At 45.0% G+C, this 27,115-nt stretch overlaps 1 protein-coding gene across 1 annotated transcript in view; it reads right to left on the bottom strand.

Moving 5' to 3' along the window:
• LOC147104562 (cell division control protein 45 homolog) overlaps window positions 1-27,115 on the bottom strand; it is a 52,187-nt gene that overhangs the window by 17,879 nt on the left and 7,193 nt on the right. The window contains exons 4-10 of the mRNA XM_085962190.1: window positions 26,327-26,464; window positions 22,493-22,636; window positions 16,222-16,280; window positions 13,813-13,861; window positions 3,927-3,988; window positions 3,715-3,765; window positions 1,932-2,051 (exon numbers count right to left, since the gene is read on the bottom strand). Coding sequence (XP_085818316.1) covers window positions 1,932-2,051; window positions 3,715-3,765; window positions 3,927-3,988; window positions 13,813-13,861; window positions 16,222-16,280; window positions 22,493-22,636; window positions 26,327-26,464 — 623 coding nt within the window. The remainder of the gene's footprint in view (window positions 1-1,931; window positions 2,052-3,714; window positions 3,766-3,926; window positions 3,989-13,812; window positions 13,862-16,221; window positions 16,281-22,492; window positions 22,637-26,326; window positions 26,465-27,115) is intronic.

Genomic DNA, 27,115 nt, shown 5'->3' on the forward strand with positions numbered 1-27,115 from the left:
CTGGTAAGCCTGACATCGGTAGTGGGGAAAATGCTAGAGTCCATTATAAAAGATGTAATAGCAGAGCACTTGGAAAACAGTGGCAGGATCGGACAAAGTCAACATGGATTTACAAAAGGTCAATCGTGCTTGACTAATCTACTGGAATTTTTTGAGGATGTAACTGGTAAAATAGATAAGGGAGAACCAGTGGATGTGGTGTATTTGGACTTTCAAAAGGCTTTCGATAAGGTCCCGCATAAGAGGTTAGCGTGTAAAGTTAAGGCACATGGGATTGGGGACAAGGTATTGACTTGGATAGAGAACTGGTTGGCAGACAGAAAGCAAGAGTTGGAATAAACGGGTCTTTTTCCGAGTGGCAGGCAGTGACTAGTGGGGTACCGCAGGGATCGGTCCTTGGTCCCCAGCTATTCACAATATATATTAATGATCTAGACAAGGGAACTAGATGTAATATCTCCAAGTTTGCAGACGACACAAAGCTGGGTGGACGTGTGTGCTGTGAGGAGGATGCAGAGAAACTCCAGGATGATTTGGACAGGTTGGGTGATTGGGCAGAAGCATGGCAGATGCAATATAATGTGGATAAATGCGAGGTTATCCACTTTGGTGTCAAAAACAGGAAGGCAGATTATTATCTGAATGGCAATAGATTGGGAGAAGGGGAAGTGCAACGAGACCTGGGTGTCCTTGTGCACCAGTCGCTGAAGGTAAGCATGCAGGTGCAGCAGGCGGTTAAGGCGGCAAATGGTATGTTGGCCTTCGTAGCGAGAGGGTTTGAGTACAGGAACAAGGATGTCTTGCTGCAGTTGTACAGGGCCTTGGTGAGACCACATCTTGAGTATTGTGTGCAGTTTTGGTTGCCTTATCTGAGGAAGGATGTTCTTGCCATGGAGGGAGTGCAGCGAAGATTCACCAGGCTGATACCTGGGATGGCAGGAATGACGTATGAGGAGAGATTGGGTCGATTGGGCTTGTACTCGCTGGAGTTTAGAAGAGAGGGGATCTCATTGAAACTTTTAAAATTCTAACAGGACTAGACAGACTAGATGCAGGAAGGATGTTCCTGATGGTCGGGGAGTCCAGAACCAGGGGTCACAGTCTAAGGATAAGGGGTAAGCCATTTAGGACAGAAATGAGGAGGAATTTCTTCACCCAGAGAGTGGTGAACCTGTGGAATTCTCTACCACAGAAGGTAGTAGAGGCCAATTCATTAAATATATTCAAGGAGTTGGATATATTTCTTAAGGCTAAAGGGATCAAGGGATATGGGGAGAAGGCAGGAACGGGGTACTGAATTTGGATGATCAGCCATAATCGCATTGAATGGCGGAGCAGGCTCGAGGGGCCGAATGGCCTACTCCGGCTCCTATCTTCTATGTTTCTATGTATTTTCTCTCCTTTTGCTGTGCTCCACGTTCTAATTCACCTTCTAGTCCCAAGTAGGCAGGTAACCTATCCCATAGGCCCCTACTAAATCTTTGCAACCAAGAAAATCAGTAATTAAAAGGCCAACCCTGTTTGCAACTTTTTTCTGTTCATTAGGAGAGATCCTGAGGACAAACGACACAGAGGTAACAAGTTTGCTTCTATATGCTTAAAAATACTGAAAAGTCAAAGAAACATGAACCTTCACATCCATGACTTTCATAACATGAGCACCAGATCACACTGTGACGTGAAGCCATTAGTTGCAAGCCCAGCAAAGTCACATATTATGCTTCTCAACTGTATTGAAAACAATGGAAAAAATTGATTTCAGACCTACTGAGATAATAAAGTTCAACTTAGCAACACAGAGTGACTGTATTTTAAGAAAGTGCAGTTGCTGCATTACTATCACATTTATAATGCTCAGTGCACAGTAGCTCTGGTATTCACTTGATCATCTTTGCTTAATTGCTTTGTTCCATTCTGTGATTAAAGGATACTCATAGTCAAAGGAGATTCTCATGCAGTCAATAGAAAGCGTGTTCTCCTCATCCTCGTTGCGATGGTTGTGTCGCGAGACGTGACGCTGCACAGTGCCAACATCCGTCACATACTTCATGCTGTAGAACAAGAAGATACAATGTAATTAAGCCTTATTCTATGACCAACAGAAACAGAAATCAAAATCAGAGGTTTCACACAAGCTTTTACCTAGCGCCTTTAATGTAATAAAACATCCCAAGGAGCTTCACAGGAGCATAATCAGACAAGAGAGAGAGAGAGAGAGCGCGCGAGCAAGCGAAAGAAAGAGAGAGAGAAAGAGCAAACGAAAGAAAGAAAGAGGTGGTGGGGTTTAAGGAGGGAATTCCAGACATTAGGGCCCAAACGACTGAAGGCACAGCCGCCAATGGCAGACGAAGGGAGTGGGGGATGCACAAGAGGCAAGAGTTGGAGGAACGCAGAGTTCTTGGAGGCTTATAAAGCTGGAGGAGGTTACATAGATAGGGAGGGGTGTCGCCATGGAGGGATTTGAACACAAAAATGAGAATATTAAATCCTCACAGATTATATGGTTATTGTTAAGTCTGTGTGTCCCAGTTATGCTTATTATAAATCACTGGACACAGACCACAAGAATAACTTTAACAGGTCTTTACTATTCGGAGGTCAGGGCTGAACTGCCCAGCAAATCCCTACACAACACTTATATACCGGTGTGGTCACCACCGGTATTACAGTATACAGCAGCCAAGAGAAAGTAGTACATCTCTTAAGGTGGAACAGGTTACATACACCACAGTTATGAGAGCCCATGATTTAACCGATCAATTACTGCAATAAATATGCACATGTATTGAACGATCGTAAAAGTAATCCAGATTGTTGAATAAATGTGTAATTAGGATAATGTGGTAACATCACACCACAATCCTGAGGAATGGGGGGTGGTTCGGAGGGGGAGGAGGAAAGAGAAGAGGAATACATTGTCCTAGTATTCTTGCTGCCTCCTCCTCCTCCACCGCCCATAGTATTTTCAGAATTGGAGACTGTTCTCGACCATCCATTTTGAAATTGATGAAATGATCAGAATTACAAGATTGCATTCCTTCAAGAGTTCCAAAGAACTATACAGATTTTGCTGGTGACTTAGTGGCTTCCAGAACAACATTCCCATAACAGCTACATTTCTATGGCTAACTTTCCTGTGGAATAGCTGCAAGTATAGAGGCACGTTTGGCAGCCAATGCTAATTAACCAGTATATAATCTCAACTGAATCCCTGCATTTCTCACAACGAATTCCTACAAAACCTATCAAATGTTGTGTAACGTTAGGTGTATTAAAATTTTAATTCATTTAAAACAGATTTTCTGTTGCAAAGGCCAAACAGAAGACATTAGGAGGCTCCACATTAAGGAGTCCAGACCGATCAAAGAATGTTCACGGTAGAGGACTGGGTTAACACATTGTTTCATTTCTGACATCTGGGTTCCAATCCTACCCAGATTGATAGGATGAAAGGGTCGTGCATAAGACTTGGACAATCCCAACCCAAGTCTGAGTAAGTGCGGGCACTAATCTAGTAATCTGACTCAAATATGGCTACAGAGATGGATGAAATGGAAATTTCAATGATGCACTTGGAAGTTCTCTTCTCAGCTTAGAATTAAGGCAAATTGTTAGAGAAGAATATCTTGTACCTAATTAATACTATGCTTAACCTGGGATTGCTCCCTATTGACACTGGGTGTAAAAAGTGGAGAAGTATTCCAGAACACTTACTGTGTGATTTTGTCATGAACCCATTGGTCTGTCAAGCCAATAATAGCCCACCTAGAAAATAAAAAGAGACACTCCAGTACAGAATTACTGCAGGGAATAGGGTAAATTTCTTATTTTCTAATGCGTAACACTGGAATTATCAGCAAGAAAGCTGGGAATTGATTGATAATCGTTTTCTATAAAATTAAACCGTAAGTATAGGAATTACTTACCACAACATGTCATTTGAATCCTTCGACATGATCCAGGCCAGCTCAAATATCACCATGGCAGACTGCAGGCAAGAGACAAAGTTACTAACTAATGAGCTCTGGTTAATCAGATTTAGCAAGGCCTTGCGCCAAAGTTCAGCACTGCAGCTTCTAAAATACAACATACACAATGCACCATAAAGCTGTTTAACCAACTCCCAAGTACTGATTTTCCAATACATCTTAGAATACACATCTCAATAAAGCCCACAACTATAAGGTAGCAAAAAAAAACTGACAGCTCTCCCAAACACGATTCAGAAGTTTCACTTTTGCATTTATACTGCATCTGTTATGCTGAATCATCACAAAAGTGCTTTACAGAAAGAATTATGTTGAAGTAGAGACAGTTATGTAGGCAAACATGGCAATCATTCTGCATCCCACAAACAGCAATGAGAGGTGCACAATTGGTTGAGAAAGCAACGCTCATTTGGATTCCCTACTCTATTTTTGAATAGATCATCGGATTTTTTAAGCTCACCTGAACAAACAGATGAGACCTTGGTTTAATGTTTCTTCCAAAGGATGGCATTTCTGACAATGTAGTACTCTCCAGAGTGTCAGCTTGGTTCATTTATAATGCTCTCGCTTGTTACTCAGAAGGCTGTAGATTCAAGCCCCATTCCAGAATTTAAATACATAATGCAGGGCAACATTTCAGTGCTGCACGGACGGAGTGCTGCATTGTCAGAGGTGCAATTTTTCAGATGAGACATTAAATCGAGGCCGCGTCTACCTGTTCAAACGGATGCAAAAAATTCCATGACGTTATTGGAAGAGCAGGGGAATTCCCCTCGTACCCTGGCCAACATCCATCACTCAACCAACACGACCACAACTGGTCAGTTAACGCACTGCAGTTTTGAGACCGTGCTGTGCGCAAAATTGGTTGCCACCTTTGCCTACATAACAGCAATGACTGCACTTCAAATGTAATTTACTGCCTATGAAACAGTTTGCGACGTCTTAAGGACATGAAAAGGTATTTTTAAATCTCTGTACATATATATTCCTTGTTGGACGGAAGAAAGTGAGGCTCTCTACCAGGAGTATTCACTGAACAAGAACCCAGCCACAGCCACCGCAATGCTGGAGTCCTTGAACTCGGCGAGACGTCAAAGGTGGAGGAGCCTTGTGGAGAAGGCTAACTTTACTCACTCCAGCAGAAAAGCATGGGCCCTGCTCCGTCAACTTGGTGGGGTAAACCCTGCCTATAAACACAGGACAACCATCAGAGCGGATGCCATTGCATCCCGCTTAATATAAACATCAAAGCCTCCGGTGGGTGGACAAAGAATTTCGACACCAGGTGAAGTGGCAACTTTTGACAAACTTGATGGCAGCACCAAGATCATCAACTATGTCTGATCCATTCACCTTGGACAAACTAAACCGAGCCCCGTCGACAACCAAATCTGGAAAAGCTGCTGGTCCAGATGGTGTTTACCCAGAATTCCTAAAAGCACTTGGACCCAAAGCGAAGAGATGGTCGACCTCCTTCTTCTCTGAGGTACTAGCAACTGGTAATATTCCACCTATTTGGAGGGAGACTAAAATAATTGCCCTCCTGAAGCAGGGGAAGAATGCTTGCGAAGCCCCCAGCTACCGCCCGATCTCCTTACTTTGCACTTGTTATAAAGTGCTGGAGAGACTACTACTCCACAGACCAGCCCCCATCATTGAGCCAACCATTCCTAAGGAGCAAATGGGCTTCCGGAGCAGCCGTAACTGCTGCGACCAAGTGGTAGCTTTAACAACACACATCGAAGCAGGCTTCCACTGCCAGCTTAAGACCACCGAAACAGAGTCCCGCAAGTTCGTATACGCTGATGACATTGCCTTGGCCACGCAAAACATGAATCTGTCCATCACCGAAGAGACCCTAACCAGTGATTTACAGAGGATGGAGGCCTACTTCCACCGATGGCGACTTCGGCCAAACCCGCAAAAGAGCATCACCTCGATATTCCACCTCAACACCCATCAAGCAAACCAAGCTTTGAAAGTCTCCTTTTGCGGAGCAGAGGTAAACCATGCCAAAAATCCCTCCTATTTAGGAGTCACGCTTGATTGCACCCTGTCATATAGACAACATCTTCAGAACTTTGGAAAGAAATTAAAAAAGTGTGTCAACTTCATCCAAAAACTCGCCGGATGCACATGGGGAGCAGACGCTTAAACCCTCCGCACGGCAGCACTCGCCCTGGTGTACTCTACAGCGGAGTACTGCTCTCTCCGGCATGGCTATCAAGTTCGCATGTCAAATCCATCGATGTCCAACTGAATTCTACTATGAGAATTATCACCGGTATGCTTTTTATCGACACCAACACCTTGGCTGCCCGTGCTTGCAAACATCGCACCCCCACACCTACACCACGAATATGCAGTCTCCAGAGAATACAACCGCTACACCAGCAAAAACATGTCGATCCAGGGCGACTTGAACAACCTACCACCAACCTGTCTTAAATCTAGAAGGCCATTTTGGGCCGTCGCCGAAGCCCTTCAGCGATCTCCCCTCAGCCTTGATGACCGATGGCGAAATGCTTGGAAGAACTGCGGCATACGGAATGGATTCTTTATAGATGACCCCACAGTACAACCTGAAGCATCAAACCTTCCTCGCAAACAGCAGACAGCCATCAACCGCCTCAGAACCCGTCATGGTAGATGCTGCCACCTTCTCCATAGATGGAAGATTAAAGCATCCCCATCATGCAACTGTGGAGCTCCTAATCAGACCCTGGAGCACATCAGTGAGCACTGCCCTCAGAGGAAATTCGCAGGCAGCCTACAGGATATCCACGCTGTTACACCGGAAGCTTTGGCCTGGATATCTGACTTAGATATTGGCATTTGAATAATAATAATCTCTGTACTGGAGCATCAGTTGAGTACCCACATCCTTCTGACCCTGAGCCGAGAATACTACCAACGTACTTAAACTGATACTTAAAAACATACAAGTGCAGCCAAACGCAAGTGAATCACCACTGGTAAGGACTTGAACTTAAAAAAAAAAATAACAGACCTAAAATAAGTTCAGATCTGGTGCTACGTCTTGAATGGAGGAATGGTGCTACACCTTGAAGGAAACTTGGCTTCAGTCTGAGTTGGACTGGGAACTAAGTCTTCAACATATGAGAGCACAGGAAATAGTGACCATAAGCTAATTAGGTTACAGGATTTCAAGGTAAAGATTGGAAATGAGCTAATTTCAGTTGAATGGGACCTACCCATATTAATTGGTTGGGGAAAAAAAAAATCACAGATCAAACAGCAGGTTAGCAATGGGAGATTCAAATAAAAGAGGCATAAGGTATGGATTAAATGTATCCAGGCTAGGGGTGAAGAGGGTGCATCAAAGTCTGGTTCCATGGATAAACTAGAGCAAAAACAAAGCTTAAAAAAAAAGGCATCTGATAAATACAGGAGCGGGTAATTAGAAGAAAACTGTAGGAAATCTATGAAGTATAGAAGGAACTTAGTGAGAGATTAGGGAAGCATGAAGATTGACGAAGCATAAAAAAAATAGGAAGGGCTTTTAGAAGCATTTAAAAGCAAGAGGATAGTGAAAGGGGTGGGACCGCTTAGAAAGGAAGGAGTCATATTGTAACTGAGCGAAGGAATGGCAATAATTCAAGGTATTTTGCCTGTTTTCTAAAGGGGAAGGTGAAAATGCGACAGTAGGAGCACCTGATAAAGATGTGGGAGAGTAACAACTGTTCATTAATATTCAACAGGAAACTTTTAGAAGAGTTAATGGGACTGAAAGCAGAAAAGACACCAGGCCCAGATGCTAAGCATCCCAAATACCAAGGAACGTTGGAAGGAGATAATGGAGGCACCAACCATAATTTTGTGGAAGTGTTTGGAAACAAGAATTGCATCAAAGGACTGGAAGGTGGCAAATATTACACATCAATTCAAGAAAGGGGAAAGTGGTAAATTATGGGTTAATTAGTCTTACTTCTGAGCAGCATTATTTAAATGTCAAAAGTAACCCATTTAAAACAAATGGATCACTGCTGGTTCTAAAGTAATACAGATCAGAAAATCCAGGTTCTAGAAACCATAACACGGGATGAAATAATGATCATTTATAAAGACAGGAGCTAATCAAGGACAGTTAGCAAGTATTTATAAAGGGCAGGCCATGATTGACTAATTCTATTGAATGTTACAAGGAAATCAGAGTATAAAGGGAATGTAATGGATTATGTGCACATTTTCGGAAGGTGTTTGATAAGGTGCCTGTTGCAAAGATTAAGCACGTGGTATTAAAGGATATGGAGACAGAGCTGGGGAACATAAAACAAAGTATATTTTTCAGATGGAAGGCTGTAGATAGCAGTGCACCTCAGCAATCTTTATTGGTTTTCATTGATATAAATGATTTGGACATAAACACGAAGGGAATAATTGAAGTTTGCTGAAGATAACAAAATTAGGAGGCATGGCAAATTGTGAGGAAGAATGAAGGCACTGTTAGGAGGACATAGACAGGTTAGTGGAGTGGGCAGGTGGCTGGCAGTTCAATGCAGAGAATGTGAAATTGTACATTTTGGGACTAAGAACAATGAAATGAAAGTATATATCTTAAAAACTAGGATTCTTAATAGAATGAAGGAACAGGTAGATCTCAGGGTGCATATAATAGATCTTCAAAGTGGGAGCTAGCTAGAAATTATCATAAAAAGTCAATGGGATTCTGGATTTCATATATTAGTGACATTGAATATAAAACAAAGAAATGATGTTGGATTTGTACAAGACATTGGTTAGATCGCAGTTGGGAGTATTGCGTGCAGTTCTGGGCTTCCAATGAGATGAAGGGTATCAGAGGCATGGAAAGCGAACAATAAAGATTAACGAGGAATGATACCAAGAATGAGAGGTTCAAAGTTTTTTTTTTTTCCCACTGGAACAAAGAAGGTTAAAGGAAGATCTAACAGAGGTTTTCAAAATTATGAAAAGATCTCAGAGAATAAATAATGAAAGATTATTTCTACTAGTTAGTGAATTGGTAACAAAGACATAAACACAGGGGCCTGGAGTTTTCACTTGGTTGTGCTGGTTTCCCCCCCCCCCCCCAAGCGCAATTCGCCCAAAAATTGGCCAAAACAGCACAAAAGATCGAGGAATTTGAAGCGCAAATCGAGTTTCCGCGATCTTTTGCGCTAGTTTAAAAAGCATTGCGCGAGAAGCCAGCCACGCCCTCCAATTAAATTAATCACCATTGCGAGTTTCTGCTAATTGTGACCGTTTGCTGGTCTTCAAGGAGACTCTTAAAATTAAGCTGTTTTTATTTTGGCACAAGGGCACTAATAGGCATGTTTTAAAAGCTTTTAAATATTTTATTTTGTTACTTTACTAAGAAACTGACTACTGTACACCAATGTAACGAGCAAATTATTCTGTAGTTTTTTAAAGTCATTTTCAGTTATTTAAAATCAGGTTACTCACAGGTGGTGGACTAGACACTTTGATTAAAAATGCTTACTTTTTTGTGATAAACCCATTTTCAGCCATATTAAGAAAACTGCACCAGGTTACCACTCTTAAATAGATCATGGAATATTTTTTAATGTTTTATAATTACGTTCTAAAACGCTGCCCGGTTGTGCTGGTTTGATTTTACGTTCGCTGATATGCAAATGAGTTTGAGCAGTAACTAGAGTAACAAAACCACTTCTAAAAATTAGTGCAATTTGTGCCCAGATCGCCGACTGCACCCAAAGCGGAAACTCTTGGCCACGATAGTCACTAGAAGAACCCCCCCGCAAAAAAGAGGGTTATTATATCATGGTACGCTTTCCACAAGTGAGGCAGACACTCTAACACAACTTAAAAAGGAGTTTGTAAAGGTAGAATATAAAAAGATGTGGGCTTTTGGGATTAGAGTAGGTACCTCCAGTCGAGGAACTAGCATGATGGACTGAATGGCTACCTTCTGTATTGCAATTTTTATGATTCTATTTAATTTATAGACTGGATTTGCAGTTGTGCCCTTAAAAGAATTGCTGATTCTGAGATCGGACGCATTGTAAATGAAGTTTGACAAAGTGCTGAGAATCTACATACAACTATGGATAGCTGCTGAAATACACTCTCAGAGCATTAAACACAGAGTATTGGTCTGACAGCACTCCAAATGCTGCAGATTACACTGATGTCTATATTTAAAATGAGGAGGAAAAGGCTGCTTAGTAAAACTAGGCATGGCAAAGACTGCTTAATAAAACTAGGCATGGCAAAGAATGTTTTTGAAAAGTATGACAACTTATAAACCACAACATATTTTTTAACCATGGTATTGAGGCATCCTTAATTCTTGAATTTCCACAGTAAACAAGTCAAGCCCAACAGATATTCAATCTGTTGTACCACCAAAAAGTGAGACCAGTAAGATATAACTCAACACTTGGGTCAAATGTCCATTTCCAAATTAATTGAGGAGGTGAGCGTACAATTTTATTCAAAGACCAAACATCCCTGGACCAAAGTGAGCAATGAGCATTTTTTTGGATTTGTAGGGTGCTAGCATGCCACCCACTTTTTGGCAGTGCATGTAGGTTAGGAATGCTCAACAAAGGATATCAAACGAAGCCTAATTTTTAAGTGTTTGAAGCATTTATGGAAAACATACCTATATTATTTTATACACTATGATGATAACTGTGCAGAGTACGATAGGCACTTGGCCAAAGACAGTAGTCATGTTTGATGAAGACATTTGTTCATGAGCCCGAGATACAGTTGGGGGAGGGGGGAAAGAATTCAAAGACACAGCACATCATCTTGGTGGCTTTCACATCACCTTGGATTTTTTTTGGGCTGTAATTGGGAAAACATATGCAAACGGTGGTTTATATCATTTTCTAGTTTGTCTGCAGTAACAACACTGCATTCTTCCCATGGGGCAAATCATACAGAGGATTGAGAATTCACAAACTGTTGACTGAGGCAATGGAAAGACTTGGATGACAGGGCTCTCTGCCAATGCAAACCATTTTATGCGACAATGGTTTGACACTAACCCTGTTCCAACACAAGATGTTGCCAAGAAGTCTTTGCAGACAACAAGAAAGCACAGAATTTGAAAGTCCTATGGAACTTATTGGATGCGAATGAGCAATCAGAGTCTTTTAGACTACCCAAATGATTTAAATTCTGGGGTAACTATATGGGATGGAGTATAAAAGTAGGGAAGTCTTGCTACAACTGTACAGGGTGCTGAGAGACCACACCTGGAGTACTGCGTACAGTTCATGGTTCCTTATTTAAGGAGGGATATACTTGCATTGGAGGCAGTTCAGAGAAGGTTCACTAGGTTAATTCCAGGGATGAAGGGGTTGTCTTATGAAGAAAGGTTGAGCCTATACTCATTGGAGTTTAGAAGAATGAGAGGTGATCTTATTGAAACATATAAGATTCTGAGGGGGCTAGACAGGGTAGATGCAGGGAGGATGTTTCCCCTCCTGGAGGCACAGTTTCAGAATAAGGGGTTGCCCTTTTAAAACGGAGATGAGGAGGAATTTCTTCTCTCAGAGGGTGGGGAATCTTTGGAATTCTCTACCCCAGAGAGCTGTGGAGGCGCAATCATTGAATATATTCAAGGCGGAGATAGACATATATTTGAGCTACAGGAGAGTTAAGGGTTATGGGGAGCGGGCAGGAAAGTGGAGTTGAGGCCAAGATCAGATCAGCCATGATCTTATTGAATGGCAGGGGCCGAATGGCCTACTCCTGCTCCTATTTCTTATGTTCTTATAGTGCCCGCTCTGTATATGCTCCAGGACAGAGAAAAGTGTTCTGTGGAATCTTCACCTTGATATCCTGTGACTTCCTTTTCCTTCACCTTCGACAGAGTAAGCTGTGCTCACCAGCTCGCAGGTTATCTTGCGGACGTTTGAAAACCAACTGCCATGTCGCCATTCTGGAAAAAATTGTTTTGGACCCAACTCCTGGAGGATAGGAGCCAAGGTTAGAGCACACCAATACCCAAATAATGTATAAACTACATCAATAGCCATCAATAAAACAATTACTCCAGAAAAATAGTGCAGTGGAGATAAATTAATGGCCCTGCTAGCTTACCAGCTAATATTCTTTCCAGAATCACTGAAGAACTGTTGACAATCAGTCTTGCAGCCATGAAGAAGCGGGTACAAGGATGTTTTGCCATGCCCATCAAGCATCTAAAAAGAATCAACTCTCTAGAAATAGTTTGACTGTTAAGCACTTACTTCCTTCCACGGATGTTTACTCATGAACTATGCTTTAGGACAGCAATGAAGGATAAAGCACAATGTATTCCAGTACATAGTTATCGGACAGCGGTCACGCTAGGCTTCTTTGCAGTAACCGAATGGACTGTACAAACACGGAGGCATGAAGGAAAAAAGTCTTGTGTAAATATGCTCATCGCCCTGCCTTTGCTGACTTAAGCAAGAGTGATGTGTCATCAGACAAGAAGGGGTAGAACTTCCTGGAGCCGTCAGGCGGGGTTTCAGGCGTGTGGGGGAATCCCAAATTCGGGGGTCCCGACACCATCCCGCCCAAAACCTGCCTCCACCTAAGTTTCACAGGAGGCGGGTACCCGCCCCGCACTGGGACCCGCCAACCCGAGGCGGGAAGGGATTAGTGCCAATTAACTGCCTGTTAACAGGTAGTTAACAGGCAGTTTTTAGCCTAATCCCTATTTTGAGGGGTGTCGAGTGGGATTCTCGATGGCTCCAAACCATGCCAGGTTAGAGCAGTCGGGCCATCAGGTTGAAGGACTTGGAGGGGTCGCGATGTCGGTGTTCAGGTGAGTGATGGGTGCATAAGTGCAAAGGTAAGTGTGTTTGGTGTGACTAAAGTGTGTAAAGAAGTTTAAATTACCTGTACTTACCTTAACAGCCTTTCTTCCTCTAGGTTTCGGGAGTCCATCACTCAGCCGGCACTGAAAGCAAAATGGCTGCGATCTGTCAAAAGTGACAGCCTTCAGCTTTCATTGCCGGTGACAGTTCTAACTGAGTCTGTGTAGAAGGACTCAGGTTAGAAGTCAGACTGTCAGTGTTTGACAACTTCAAACAGCTGTGAAACACTGATATTTCATCTGTCAACAACTCTTGACAGATGAAATTTCAGTCTGTGACGTCACCTGTTGCCGGGTGGCCCTTAATTGGCCTGCTGAGCCCGCTCAACAAGGTCAATCAAGGGAAAATCGCGCGGATTGGCCGGACGTCGATGTAGGCGGGACTAAAATCCGAAAGTTGTCGTCCCGCCTCCTTCCCGACAGCTTCAGGAAAATCTACCCCGAAGTCTTTGTTGCCTTTCTCCAAAAAGCATCAGCTTCACTAAATATTGCCAAAGCAGAATACGATCTGTTCTGCCAATGTTAACTCAAGAAGGGATCCTTGCCTCCAACTTCAGAAGTCATTGATGTATACATTCAGAGAAGAAAATGACCAAAAGCACCCGTCTGAAGGCAGCAAATGAAGTCCTTCCCAACACATCACCTTCAGATGGAAAAGGCTGGATTATGACCATATCCCCATGAAAAAGAAGATTCCTGTTCCTCAGGGAGTAAGCCCCCCCAAGTATAGGTGTTCAACCTCAAACTGTACTTGTGGGACATGCAGCTGCAAGAAGCGGTGTATAAATTCTTCTGTCGACATGGAAGGAAATTTTGATACCAGGTATCCTTTCTGTGGATTTGTGTGTTATTTATCCAAATTCAATGCAATATAAACAAGAATGACATCATTTCTGTTATAATAAACAATCATGCTTTAAAAAAAAACACACATATAAATTGCAACGTTACATTCCCAGTATGGCTACAGATACGTACTGATGTCCCATGATATTCATATTGTTCATATTCAAACAAAATCTCTCGCCTGCAAAAGAAAGAACAGATAGATTGTTGGTAATCTGTTACAACCTTACACCCGTTCCTTCCTGAACATCACACTCACGCCTCAACTTTGCCACTCCAAATGCCACATGCTCACCCCGTTATCATACCCTGCTCTCACAACCATACCCCCCCCCCCCGTCTTGATTTCAATTTGCGACAAGTTAAAAGTTTAAAATAAAGTAATATTCATTTGAAATTTCAATGAGAAGCATTTAGCCAAGGCTCAATTTCCTCTCCTGCAGTGATGTACTCATGTAACTTATATTGGCCCACATAATTGGAGAAATGTGTGAGATATCTGGGAGTACATGGCCAGACATACCGGTTAGAAAGCTCAGTCACATATTTCGAGGTATATCCACCCACCCCCCACCACACGTACACAGTTTCATAAATGGACAGTGAGCTCAGGTGTACACTTGACTAAATGGATACACTCCATAGCTGCTAGTTGGAAGTACATGCTTTCGTGTGCAATGATTTATATTAAATTCATCGGGCTCGATTTTCAGTGTGCCGTGGAGTCGGGATTGGAGGCGTGTGGGGGGTTAAAATCCCGAAATCGGGGGTCCCAACCCCATCCCACCTCCATGCCAGTTTCAAAGGAGGCGGGTACCCGCCCCGCACTGGGACCCGCCTCCCCGAGGCGGGAAGGGATTAGTGCCAATTAACTGCCTGTTAACAGGTAGTTAACAGGCAGTTTTTAACCTAATCCCTATTTTTAAGCTTGAACTGTGGGATTCCCGACGGCTCCAAATCACGCCAAGTTGGAGGAGTCAGGCTGTCGGGTTGAAGGGGTCGAGATGTGGTTGTTCAGGTGAGTGATGTGTGCATGAGTGCAAAGGTAAGTGTATTTGGTGTGTCTAAAGTGATTAAAGAAGTGTAAATTACCGTTTCTTACCTTATCAGCCTTCCTTCCTTTAGGTCTCGGGAGTCCCTCATCTCACCGGCACAGAAAGCAGAATGGCTGCGAACTGTCAAAAGTGACAGCCTGCAGCTTTCTGTGCAGGAGAGATTTCTAACTGAGTCTGTGGAGAAGGACTCAGGTTAGAAGTCAGACTGTCAGTGTTTGACAGCTTCAAACAGCTGTGAAACACTGATATTTCATCTGTCAAAACCTCTTGACAGATGAAATTTCAGTCTGTGACGTCACCTGTTGCCGGGTGGCCCTTAATTGGCCTGCTGAGCCCGCTGGGCGGGCTCAACAAGGTCAATCAAGTTAAAATCGCGTGGATTGGCCGCATCTCGATGGAGGCGGGACTACAACCCTGAAAGTTGTAGTCCCACCTCCAACCCGACTCCTGAATGAAAATCCAGCCCATTGTCTCCACTAAAGGCCTTTACTCCCATCACAATGGCAAATTTTCCCAAATGTCTCTAACAATACAGAACTGTCTGGCTAATGCTGAGAATGGTTTAGTATAAAGAGAGTCCCTGGAGGCAAGGGATTTTCCTTTAGGAGAGTAAGTGGGGGGCAGCTGGAAAGTGAAACCACACCGATCTCAAGCAGCAGCTGCAGAGGCAGAGACCAGATCATATGTTTGCCCAGTCAGGTAATGGTTTTAGAACAGAGGGATCTCAAAAAAAGTGTTTTATGAAGAAAAATGTGGGGAATTAAATAAACGAAATAAAATATTTGATGAGAGGTTCTGTGCAAAATGGTACTTTATTTTAGATGAACCAATAGGACACTACCAATGAGGAAATATTGAGTGACTCTATCGTTCTTATTAAGTTGATTGTGGAAAGTATTGCATTTCTGCGCAACATTGGGCAATATCATTTGTGAAACACCAGCTCCCAGCACCGAGTGGATGAGGCAGACCCAAATGTAAAAAGGAAAGACTAAAAAGGAGAAAGGCAGCACGGGAGTTTATATATGTAATTCCCCACACAGCAATGTCCGGATCGAAGCAGGAGCGTGTTCCCAGGAACCGGTCACTGCTGATTGTGAATGAGAGCAGCACAGATCCTCTAACTTCTCCTTGGGGGAAGCACTTCACCTCCAGTTAGCACCTCCCCGTACAGTCTAACTGAGATTGAAAACCCTTTCAAGGGAAGAAGCCACATCTATTTTATGGCAACCTCTCTCATTTTTTTTGGTACTGGTGGGGGATGTGTGTGATGAGGTGGTGGGGGGGGGGGGTGGAGGAAGAGAGAAACAAGAAAGCGGCAAACAAGCTTTCGCAGCTCGGGAAGGGACGGCAGAGAGCAAGCTGCCCTCTGCTTAACTCATGTACTTCAGTATGTATAGAACATACCATTTTGATATTAAAATAAAATGTTTTTGGAACATTTCAAACCTAGAGATTTATGAAATTCAATCACAGTAACCAGTACCTGCGGTCTTCCCATTCCCGCCGCTGGCGTCTTCGATCTATTCTCCTCTCCATGGCTACCTAGAAGACAGTATTTTATTCTGAATTGCAACAAACTCACCAGCACAAACCAGTCAGGAATCATCTTGAAAGGCTCAACTCCCTCTGACTTAGAAGGATTTCATAAATATATATCAAATAATGGATTACGAGAGGTAGAATGAATCCAAGGTTTTCCATGCTACAGTGTGCAGGACATGCTCAAACTGTGCAACAGGCCTTTCTCATGAGTAATATCATCACACACTAATGCGTGTGAAACAAAGTTTCCATTTCAGTTGTTTTTATTTTCCAATGTTCTTCTCTCAAGGTACCAAATCTTGGTGCATTATTGTTACAGACATCAGGAGTGTTCTGAAACTCACTCAAGTGATTATTCTTCATGCATCAGTCCCAGGAGTAAGTGTCAAGAGGCTATTGCACGGTTGAGGGAATCACAGAAAGGCCAATCCGATTTCCCCCGACAGTTACGGGCACATACTTTCGAGCAGTTGTCATTATATAGTGATTAGTGGCAGAAACCCTGGCTGATATGTGTTCTCTCTAGCTAAATGATGTTGAAGCCAATTGTAGTGCTCCAATTCCTGCTCAACTGAGATTGGTTAACTGGCACAGGCTGGAGATGGAATCTGGAACCTCTTGGTCTGTATGACTCAGTAACAGACTATGCAGTGCATTTACCCACAAAAACTACATGGGAAGCTGTACGATTACATTTCCAAAAATGTATTATCATACTTTGGGCATTATGGCCTAGAAATTGGGTATAGCCCCGCTTGAGGCGTTAGAAATGGCGCTGCGCAAAGTTTATAGCCAGACGAAACTTATCGCCGCCTGGCGCGATATTGGGTTGCATCGCCCCCAAAGGGGATTGAGGCGCGAATTCAGACGTTGCATGGGCCTCCTAAGGCGCAAAACTTCCGGCGCTACCCAATATTGGCGTGGACGGGCGCAGCGCAGGTGATTTCAATTACCGATAACCACGAGACTTCCAGGTGCCGGCCGGCTCTTAAAGGGGTGGGTCAGTCAGCCTCAGCTTCCACACTCATCGCCCTGTAGGCCTCAGAATCGGCGCTCGCCCTTCTCTGGCGCAAAAAACTTGGTCAAGATGGAGAAGGTGAGACAGAGAGCAGAGCGCTTCAGCACTGAGGCTCTGGAGCAGTTGGTGTCCGCAGTGGAGCGCCGTCGAGGTGTTCTCTATCCTGACAACGGCAGGAGGCCGAATCAAAAGGAGTACCGCCGAGCTTGGAGGGATGTTTGTCAGAGGGTCAACTCCAGCAGCATGGCGACCAGGAGCCCTGTTCAGTGCAGGAATAAATTCAACGACCTCACTCGGGTCGTTAGGGTGAGTGTTGTTTATGCAAACTTCTGATTCCCTCCATCTGCACCTGACTTCACGCACCCTGTAGCCATGATGCCCCAATGGCCATCTGTCAGCAAGCACCCATGGCCCTTTCTGGGCACACACATGCACATTTGACTCAAGGCATCATGTAAGGGCTCTTGCACCATGGGGGGCATGAGATGATCACTCAAGGCATCATGTAAGGGCTCTTGCACCATGGGAGGCATGAGATGATCACTCAAGGCATCATGTAAGGGCTCTTGCACCATGGGGGGCATGAAATGATCACTCAGGGCATCATGTAAGGGCTCTTGCACCATGGGGGGCATGAGATGATCACTCAGGGCATCATTTAACAGAACTTCCCCTTCTTTCCCCTGCAGTCCAAGCTGGCGACGATCCGCAAGGACCAGCTTCGAACTGGTGGCGGACCTCCACAAGTGGTCACTCTCATGGATCTCGAGGAGAGAGTGCACCAGATTCTTGGAGGACGACTGAGTGGTCCTGTTACCACTGCAGCTGCCGACCCCATTGTCGACAGCGAGGGTAAGGCTCTCACCTTTTTCAGCTGTCTCCTTCCACTTGGTCCCCCCGCCAGCATGCTTTCACAGTGTGCAGCCATGTCAGAGCCTTGCCGCAATCTGGCATGCCTTGCCGCCAACCTGTCCTTTTGCTAAAGCCACTCTTCGACCTCCCTGCTTTCAGATGCTGCATCACCAACTCGGGATCTGTGCCCTGAAGCTGCCAGTGCCAGTGCCTCCGGAGGCAAGGATCAGGAGGAAGCCGGAGCATCCGTTCCAGCCTCAGGGGAGCCTACACATCTGCAGACTGGGGATAGTAGTTCCCTGGAGCGGAGGGGGGGGGGGTGCTCTGATGATGAGCCAGTTGCCGGAACAAGCGGCCTGCAGCAACGCGAGGGAGGTAGGCAAGTTCGGCCACCGGCTCCCCGGAGGGCAAGCCAGGGAACGATAACTGCTGCACAGAGTGCAGAGGAGGTGCGTAGCCTGGCTGAAATGAGCACCCAGGCCCGGCTCAGGCACACTGAGCTGATGGCTGCAGTGGGGAGGATGCCTTAGTCGATAGAAACACTGGCAAAGAGTGTGCTGGACTTTGGAGCAGCAATGGAGAGGACTGTCCAGGGCTTCGGGGCAGCAATGGAGAGGACTGTCCAGGGCTTCGAGGCTGCTATGGAAAGGACTGTTCAGAGCTTCGGACAATCCCTGGAAAGGTCTGTCCAGGGCTTGTCCGAGGCAGTGGAACGGACTGCTCCGGCCTTGTCCGAAGCAATGGAAAGAACTGTCCAGGGCTTCTCCGAAGCACTGGCACCTGCCACACAGGTCCTCACTGCTGCCACGCAGTCACTTGCTGGCCTCGTCCACACCCAGATTGAGGCAACGCGAACTCTCACTGCAGCCACCCTATCTGCATCAGCTAGGATCACCCCAGGCCCTTCCAGTACCATACGAGGCCAGGAATCAGTGGAGCAGACGATTGTGGCGGATGAGCCGAACCGGTCCCCTCAGGGAGCCAGTGTGTCGTCCGACCATGGTGCAGGTGTCCTCTCTTGGCAGGTGACCATTGCTCATGCCACCGCTGGTACGTCTGCAGTGCAGCTGCCACCACCTGCAGGGCACACTGCTTCCAGCCATGCCCAGGTCAAGCAGCCAGCCTCCGCACCCTCCAAGACCAGAGGTCGTCCAGGCCGTCCCTCAGGGGCTTCTGCGCTTCCACACAGTCAGCAGGCGTCCCCCAGCCTTGACCCCGCCACTGGGGTTCAATTACATAGGAGCAGCAGGGAGGGAAGGGGCCGACCGCGAAAGAGAAGTCGTTCTCCATCAAGGGGCCAGCAGTAGAGGGAGGTGCTGAGAAGTTTCTTTGGCCAAATTCAAGGACTCCCTCACCTGTTGTGATTGTTGGAAATGGTTTGTTTAGTTTTGCGGCTTTGCCGAAGAGTTAACTGTTATTTTGTTAGTTATGGTTTCTGTTGACATGACTTTGTTATGCTGGAAGGAAGGACTTTTTTGACAATAAAGAAAAGTTTTAATTTGCAATGGTACTCGTAACTATTTACAGTCATGCTGGCCTTCAGAGGCTTTGAAAGATCCGAAGTGCGCAGGACGAATGACACCCATCATTACGTCAGAGGGGCCTGGAACCGAGTCCTGATGAGCCTCTGACGGATGGCCCTTCCACTTTCAGGAGCCCTCCCATCTTCCTCCTCCTCCTCATGCTCCTCCTCCTCCTCCTCCTGCTCGTCCTCCTCCTCCTCGTCCGCCTGCTCTGCTGGACCTTGAGGGACAGCTGGCATTGGCTGGGTGCGTCGAATGGCCAAGTTGTGGAGCATGCAGCAGACGACGACGATGTGACCCACTTGCTCCGGCAAGTACTGCAGGGCTCCCCCCGAATGGTTTAGACAGCGGAAACGCTGTTTGAGCACACCAATAGTGTGCTCCACAATGTTCCTGGTCGCCTGATGGCTGCTGTTGTACAGCTCTTCTGCTGGGGTGGCGGCCAAACGGAGTGGTGTCATGAGCCATGGGCAGAGAGGATAGCCCTTGTCCCCAAGAAGCCAGACTCGTGGGTGAGCCGGCCCCTCAAAAAGGTCACAAACTGAGGTCTGCCGCAGGATGAACGCATCGTGGCTGCTCCTTGGGAATTGGGCGTTGACTGCCATGATCATTTGGCGGTGGTCACAGACCAGCTGCACATTGAGGGAGTGGAACCCCTTGCGGGTGTGGAAGTCCTCAGGATTCAGTAATGGCGCCCGCAAAGCCACGTGTGTGCAATCAATCGCCCCCTGCACCATGGGGAAGTCCGCAATAGCAGCGAAGCCCTGCGCGCGCTCCGCCTGCTTCTCCAGGGTCAGAGGGAAGGTGATGAATTGACGCCTTCTTCTATAAAGGGCAGCTGTCACTTGCCGGATGCAACAATGCACTGCAAACTGAGAGATATTCGCAATGTCCCCAGTGGCTGACTGAAAGGATCCGCTGGCATAGAAATTGAGGGCAACAGTCACTTTGATGGCCACCGACAGAGAGGTCCTGCACCGTAGACGCGGCTGCAGATCCTCAGCAAGCAGGTGGCACAGCTCAGTTACAACCTCCTTACCGAATCGGAGCCTTCGAACACACTGCTCCTCCGACATGGCAAGGTATGACACCTGCTGCCTGAATACCCTCGCAGCGTACCCTCGGATTGGCCGACCTCCATTGCCCCTCCTCCTTCTGGCCAATCCCGGCCCTCTCTCCCGCCGTCTCTGTGCCCCTTCAAAGTGTCCGGCCATGAGGACGTGGCCCTCCAAAGCAGCTCCCATTTCGATGCCAGTCGGGCAAAACGCTGTTAGGTGTAGCGCTCCAACTGCTCCGGACAGGTCTGAAGGTCCCAAGTATTCTAAGGCTAAATCCAAAAAAATCTGCTCAACAGTAGCTCACCAACTCTCTCCAGCAACGATAACCATGAACAGGCCAAGTGGCTGCAGCTTTTATACTAGAGCTGTCCCCTTTAAATAGCGCCCCCCGACTCCGACAAGGGCCTGGTAACGTTCCATCGAACTGTCACTAATAGCGCTAGGCGGAAAGGTTCCAGGCGCCACCGAATATCCGGTCAGGGGCGCCTAAAAGGCGTTGCACACTGAAATGACGTCATGATCTGCCTGCGCACGCGGACGCGCGCTAACAGTTAGCGCAGGCGTTAAATGTATAGTCAATATGGGAGGTGTCGCTATCTTCATTGCGCCCGCCCGAACATTGGGTAACGCCCCACATTTCGGTCTCATTAGGCGCTAATCGCCGGCGCTAACAACCGAATTTCTAGGCCTATATCTACGAGTGGATCTCATGTGGTATTGTCCACGAAAAGTCAGGACCCAGCAGATTTCCCTCACTGCATTAATGATGCAGCAAGTATAGGTGGTAACATTCCCTCTAAGCTGCGCAGCCGTCTGCCGGTCCCCCGCAGCCCGGGACCGGCTTTTCAAATGGACCAAGCAGCCCGTTAAAGGGGGCTGCACAACCAAAACAATTAGGGGGAACATTGATAGGTGGGGGTTGAGGATCTGCAGGAGCCTCTGAAGCTCCCTCTAGTAGAAGAGGTGATGCCCAAATAAAGATTGTGCAAACTACATCTCAAACTTAATTCATTATAGATACTTGCAAATTACATAAACACAACTCCAAAGCAAAAAGGAGGGGGGGGGGAAAAAGTGTTATGTTTGCAATCTCTGGTAACTCAGAAGAAAAAGTGGGTAGCAGGTAGACAGGAGTTTGAAAATTTCAAAACTGAGATCGATAGATTGCAGTTAGGCAAGGGTATTAAGGGTTACGGAACCAAGGCGCCTAGATGGAGTTAAGATACAAATCAGCCATGATCTAATTGAATGGCCTACTCCTGTTCCTACGAGTTTCTGACTTTGTTTTCTCTTCCTCTAATCTCAATGGAGACAAACTGCTGATTCAATGGATCTTTTGTTTAAAAGAAAACTTTCAAAAGTTCCACACTTTAAATCAAGGTCTTTCAGGCTCCATCAAATTCTGGCTTCAAACTGCTTTGAATCAAAAGAAACAGTTGTGGCCTTGAGTCAATATTTGGCAATCTATGTGCATGCCAGTATGTCCCAATTGTGATCAGCACACTGTGCTGATAAGCACAGACACGCAATGTACCGATGAACCAAAGAGTCAGGCAGGCTGAAGGTCCTATTAGAAATGTACAGCAGTGCATGATCTTATCTGTCTAATTTCTTTCGAGGCTTATACCTCAGAACAACCTTAATTTCAGTTTAGTTGTAACACCTCATCAATCCCACCAATTGAACCACAGCATAATATATTCTCAGAACAACTTTTACAGTAAACACATGTACTCAATGTGATTCTTGTCAACCACTCACCTCATCAAATCGCCTGCGCTTTCCAGAAGGTTCTGACCCTTCACTTTCATTTCCAGAATCCTCTGAATTCTCATCATCATCCCTGAAGAGGTCATCGTAGGCAGGAACACCAAGATCATCATCCTGTTTAATCAGCAGTTTAACCTAAAGGACACATGACATCATAACCATACTAACTGCTTTAACGTTCCAAAGCCAGGCAACATTGATTCCCATCCTAAAATTTGCACTTCCTAGGACATGTTCTAAAGTAGACTCATGGATGTCCATTGCTGATGTCTAGTCCGTTTCCTTGAATTCTCCCCGCTATTGGAGTCTGGAGGTCTCGGAGGGAGGAGAATCCCGTGACAAAAATTATTTTGTTTGCTTTTGGCTGTCCCTTTAAATCCAGTCACACGGCACAAAATGTTTAAGAGCCAGCTGCCGTTAGACTATTAGAACAAGCTTAACTCAATACTAATGATGCAGTAGGTATAGGTGGGGGATGGGGATCTGCAGGAGCTGCTAATGTGGCAAGTTTCCTTCGGTTGTGTGCAAAACTTTGAGGAAGGAGCCAAACTATTTTTGAACAAACAGACTGTGATTTGTTCAGTTATATGTGTGGCAGCCAGTAATTTTTGAATATCATCAACAAGTTATTCAAAAGCCAGGAAGTCCTAGCAACTGTTGTTGGGAATATTTACAGATCTGTTACAAATTTGTTCAATGTTCTCAAGAGAATGGGGTAAGTTGCCATCAGCAAGAAATACAGGAAGCAAAGAAAAACGTTGTATATAAAAGTACTCTACAAAAGAAATAGCTTAGCATTAGGCTGTGGCACTTTTCATTGTTTTACTGTCGAGGAGCTAGATATGATTTCTACTATAAATGTAGTGATAGAATCTTGGAGCACAGAAGGAGGCCATTTGGCCCATCGTGCCTGTGCCAGCTCTTTGAAAGAGCGATCCAATTAGTCCCACTCCCCTGCTCTTTCATCATAGCCCTGCAAATTTTTCCTTTTCAAGTATTTATCCAATTCCCTTTAGAAAGTTATTATTGAATCTGCTTCCACCCTTTCAGGGAGTGCATTCCAGATCGTAACAACTCACTGCGTAACAACATTTCTCCTCATTTCCCCTCTGTTTTTTTTGTAAATTACTTTAAATCTGCATTCTCTGGTTATTTATTTATTTATTTATTTTTAGGTGCTGCGCAGTCCATTCAAACTTCCTCGCGTGCGCGGTTTTTCCATTGAGAAACCGGCAAGCGGCCTGCGCGGGAGCTTCAGACAGCAGTGCGGCTGTGCCGCTAAACGGGAACATTGTTACCAAACCTCCCGCCAGTGGAAACAGTTTCCTTATTTACTCTATCAAAACCCTTCATAATTTTGAAAAGCTCCATTAAACCTCCCCTTGACCTCTCTGCTCTAAGGAGAACAACCCCAGCTTCTCTAGTCTCTCAACGTAACTAAAGTGCCTCATCCCTGGTACCATTGGAGTAAATCTCCTCTGCACTCTCTCCAAGGCCGTGACATCCTTCCTAAAGTGTGGTGCCCAGAATTGGACACAATACTCCAGCTGAGGCCAAACCAGTGATTTATAAAGGTTTAGCTTAACTCCCTTGGTTTTGTACCCTATGCCTCTGTTTATAAAGCCAAGGATCCCATGTGCTTTTTTAACAGCCTTCTCATCTTGTCCTGCCACCTTCAAAAATGTGTGTACGTAAACCCTCCAGGTCTCTCTGTTGCTGCACCTCCTTTAATATCGTACCATTTAGTTTATATTGCCTCTCCTCAATCTTCCTCCCAATTGCATCATTTCACACTTCTCTGCATTAAATTTCATCTGCCCATTTCACCAGTCTCTCTATATCCCCCTGAAGTCTGCTACTATCCTCCTCACTGTTTACAGGGAACTTTGTGTTATCCGGAGGCTAAGTGTCCGGCAAGCTCGAGCCACCGGCAAAAATCAGGAGCCGTTTTGTTAGGTTTTTTTTCTTCTCGTGGCTTTTTTTCCCCAACAGTCAGGCTCTGGAAAGTCTCTCTGAAGCTGTTGCTAAGCTACAGAGACGCTTCCAAGGTACGGGCCGACTGTTTAGAAGCTATTGCTAAGCAACAGTGTTTGTTGTCAGATACGGAGATGAAAAGCTCCATATGCTTCAACATTAACGCTGGTGTGTCCGGCAGTTTTGAGGGAACGGCAACAGCTCGGTCCCGTCGGTGCCGGATAGCACAAAGTTTCCAGTACTACATTGCCTAATTTTGTATCATTTGCAAACTTTGAAAATTATGCCCTGCATACCCAAGTCCAGGTCATTAATATATATCAAGAAGAGCACACACAAGAAGTTAAACTTAAAACAAGCTTTGAAGTTGTGATTGTCTATTCCTTATCAAAAAGGAGAGAACCTACAGAGCTAAAAGCAATTAACACAAAAGGTTGTTCTGTCTATTATCCTGGGTACGTTACTGAAAACATACCAAATAGCAGGTCTCGAAGGCAAAGGGCGCTGAAACTCAACTATGAGAGCAATCTAAAATTCGTGAGCCAAAAAAAATCTAAACTAAGATGGGTAAAGACCCAAAAATCTAAATCCTCCAACGAAAATGGTGCTGGGACATATTGTCATCATCCCACAGTGGAGTGCTGGGATTCCAAAGCTAGGCTCCTTTAGAGATTTTCTTGGGTCCTTCTCGGAGAGATGTACACCAGTTATGACTATCCCTAACGGAGTAGACAATGGCTCAGTTGTTGCTTTAGCAATACTGTCCTAGGATCTCTGAGCCGAAGAGTCACTGACTGAGGGGAGTGCACGTTACTAGATAGATGGTTACCATGGAAGATCTGTCCTTGGTGTATGTAGAATTCTGTGCCAATTGGTGCCAACGATCAGTGAACCCTTAGCACAAACGAACAAATAAAATGATCAATGCTGACGCCTATTTAATATAATCCAATGCCAGTGAGTTCCCAGTTGTGGGTGACTCTTTGGAACTACAGTGGCAGTGTTTCCTCAGCAATAACTGGTGCCACTGTGTGTTTAGCTTCTGGCGTGGCTGGGTTTTTTAGATTTAGAGCAGTTGTCCCAGTTACTCTGAAAAATGTAGGAAAAATAGTGCATTTTGTGTATCCGAGGCAAACTTGATAAACCACGTTGAGGTGACAAGCATTTTAAATGACAATTGTGAGCAGGCTATTGCATTTTAAACCCCGATTGATGTCAGCAACGTACTGCATGAGTCAATGGGGATGGGTGTACCACATGACCATTCCAAGTTGTGCCTTAACCCCTTGTATGTTAATGCACATTTGTTTTTTGTCTGCTTTACTTGCTCTCTATGTGGCTACCTATGATTGGTTGCTGGTGTTGTCACATGCAGCACCAACTATCTGCATCATTATAATTACATTTTCCCATGCATGTATTTTTCCCAGAACACATCAAGCTATCCAAAAGTCCTACTGGGTGTGTAGAATGAAGAATAATTGGTAATATCACTGCAAAAGGACAAAAGAAAGGTTGGTGGGTAAAGTATACAAAATATCAGTGCAGTTGGAGTGTTCTTCCAAGATTGGGGTTAAGGTACATTTCTAGGGCACAGTAAAGGGAAGCTTCATACTGCATCTGGCCCAAGCTATTCCTCACCTGTAATTTCTTAATGCACAAGGTGGAAACAGTGGGAAAATGTTCCATTCCCCAAAACAACATGCTTCACTTTGATAAACACAATAAATGACCAAAAGAAAATATTATACATTTGCAGGGAGTAAATTCAATCTCAAGTCCAATGATTTACACATAGAAATCAATTTATAACAAGCTTAAGAAACTTCACTCAGTGATTGGCAGACATACCTGTGTATCATTATAGACATTAATGATATCGATGGGTCTATGGGTATCACAGATGTAGAAGACAGCATCCTCATCAGGTTGCAGCGTCTCCAGGAGATCCAGATTAGCACCACAATTAATTAACACAAAGTACTTGAACTGCAAACAGGAAAGTTACAGATTCAGTGGCTTGGATTCTGTAGGTACAGATGGAGCTCATGCCAGAAGCACAATACAGGAAACTTTCGATTTACCGGCACCTAAATAACCGGAAATCTCGGTTAACCAGCAAAATTCAGGAGTAGGTTCAGGTAAGTTTTACTTCATATTGTACTTGTCTTCCTCGATCTGTTGCTGTGCAAGGGTGTGGCTACAGCTGTTGCTAAGCTACAGAGACGCTTGGAACTTGCGGCCATTGTTCTGCACCTGTTGCTAAGCAACAGGGTTTGTTGCTTTATACGGAGCACTCAGCTCTCTGTATCTTTTACTATAGCTCTCGGTTATCCGGAATTTTTGATGAACCGGCACCACGTCGGTCCCGGATAAAAAAAAGTTTCCTGTACTACATTAAAATACATCTGCATCCAGAAGCAAACTACACCTCCATACTTTTTGTAAGAAACCACACTGCTTATTCCCTATGCCAGCTCTCACCTACCCACAAAGATACAACAACCTCTCAGTTTGAAACATACCACAGATCTTCGTAAAATTATTGAGCCCGCCAACCCTCCGGGAACTCTCAAGTTGCTTCAACTCCAGCCTCATGTGCATCCCCTACTTCCTTCGTCCCACCATTGATGGCCTTGC

The sequence above is a fragment of the Somniosus microcephalus genome, chromosome 19 (genome assembly GCF_052327205.1).
Source record: "Somniosus microcephalus isolate GS21.2 chromosome 19, FLI_Smic_1.0, whole genome shotgun sequence".
NCBI classification, from domain to species: Eukaryota; Metazoa; Chordata; class Chondrichthyes; order Squaliformes; family Somniosidae; genus Somniosus; species Somniosus microcephalus.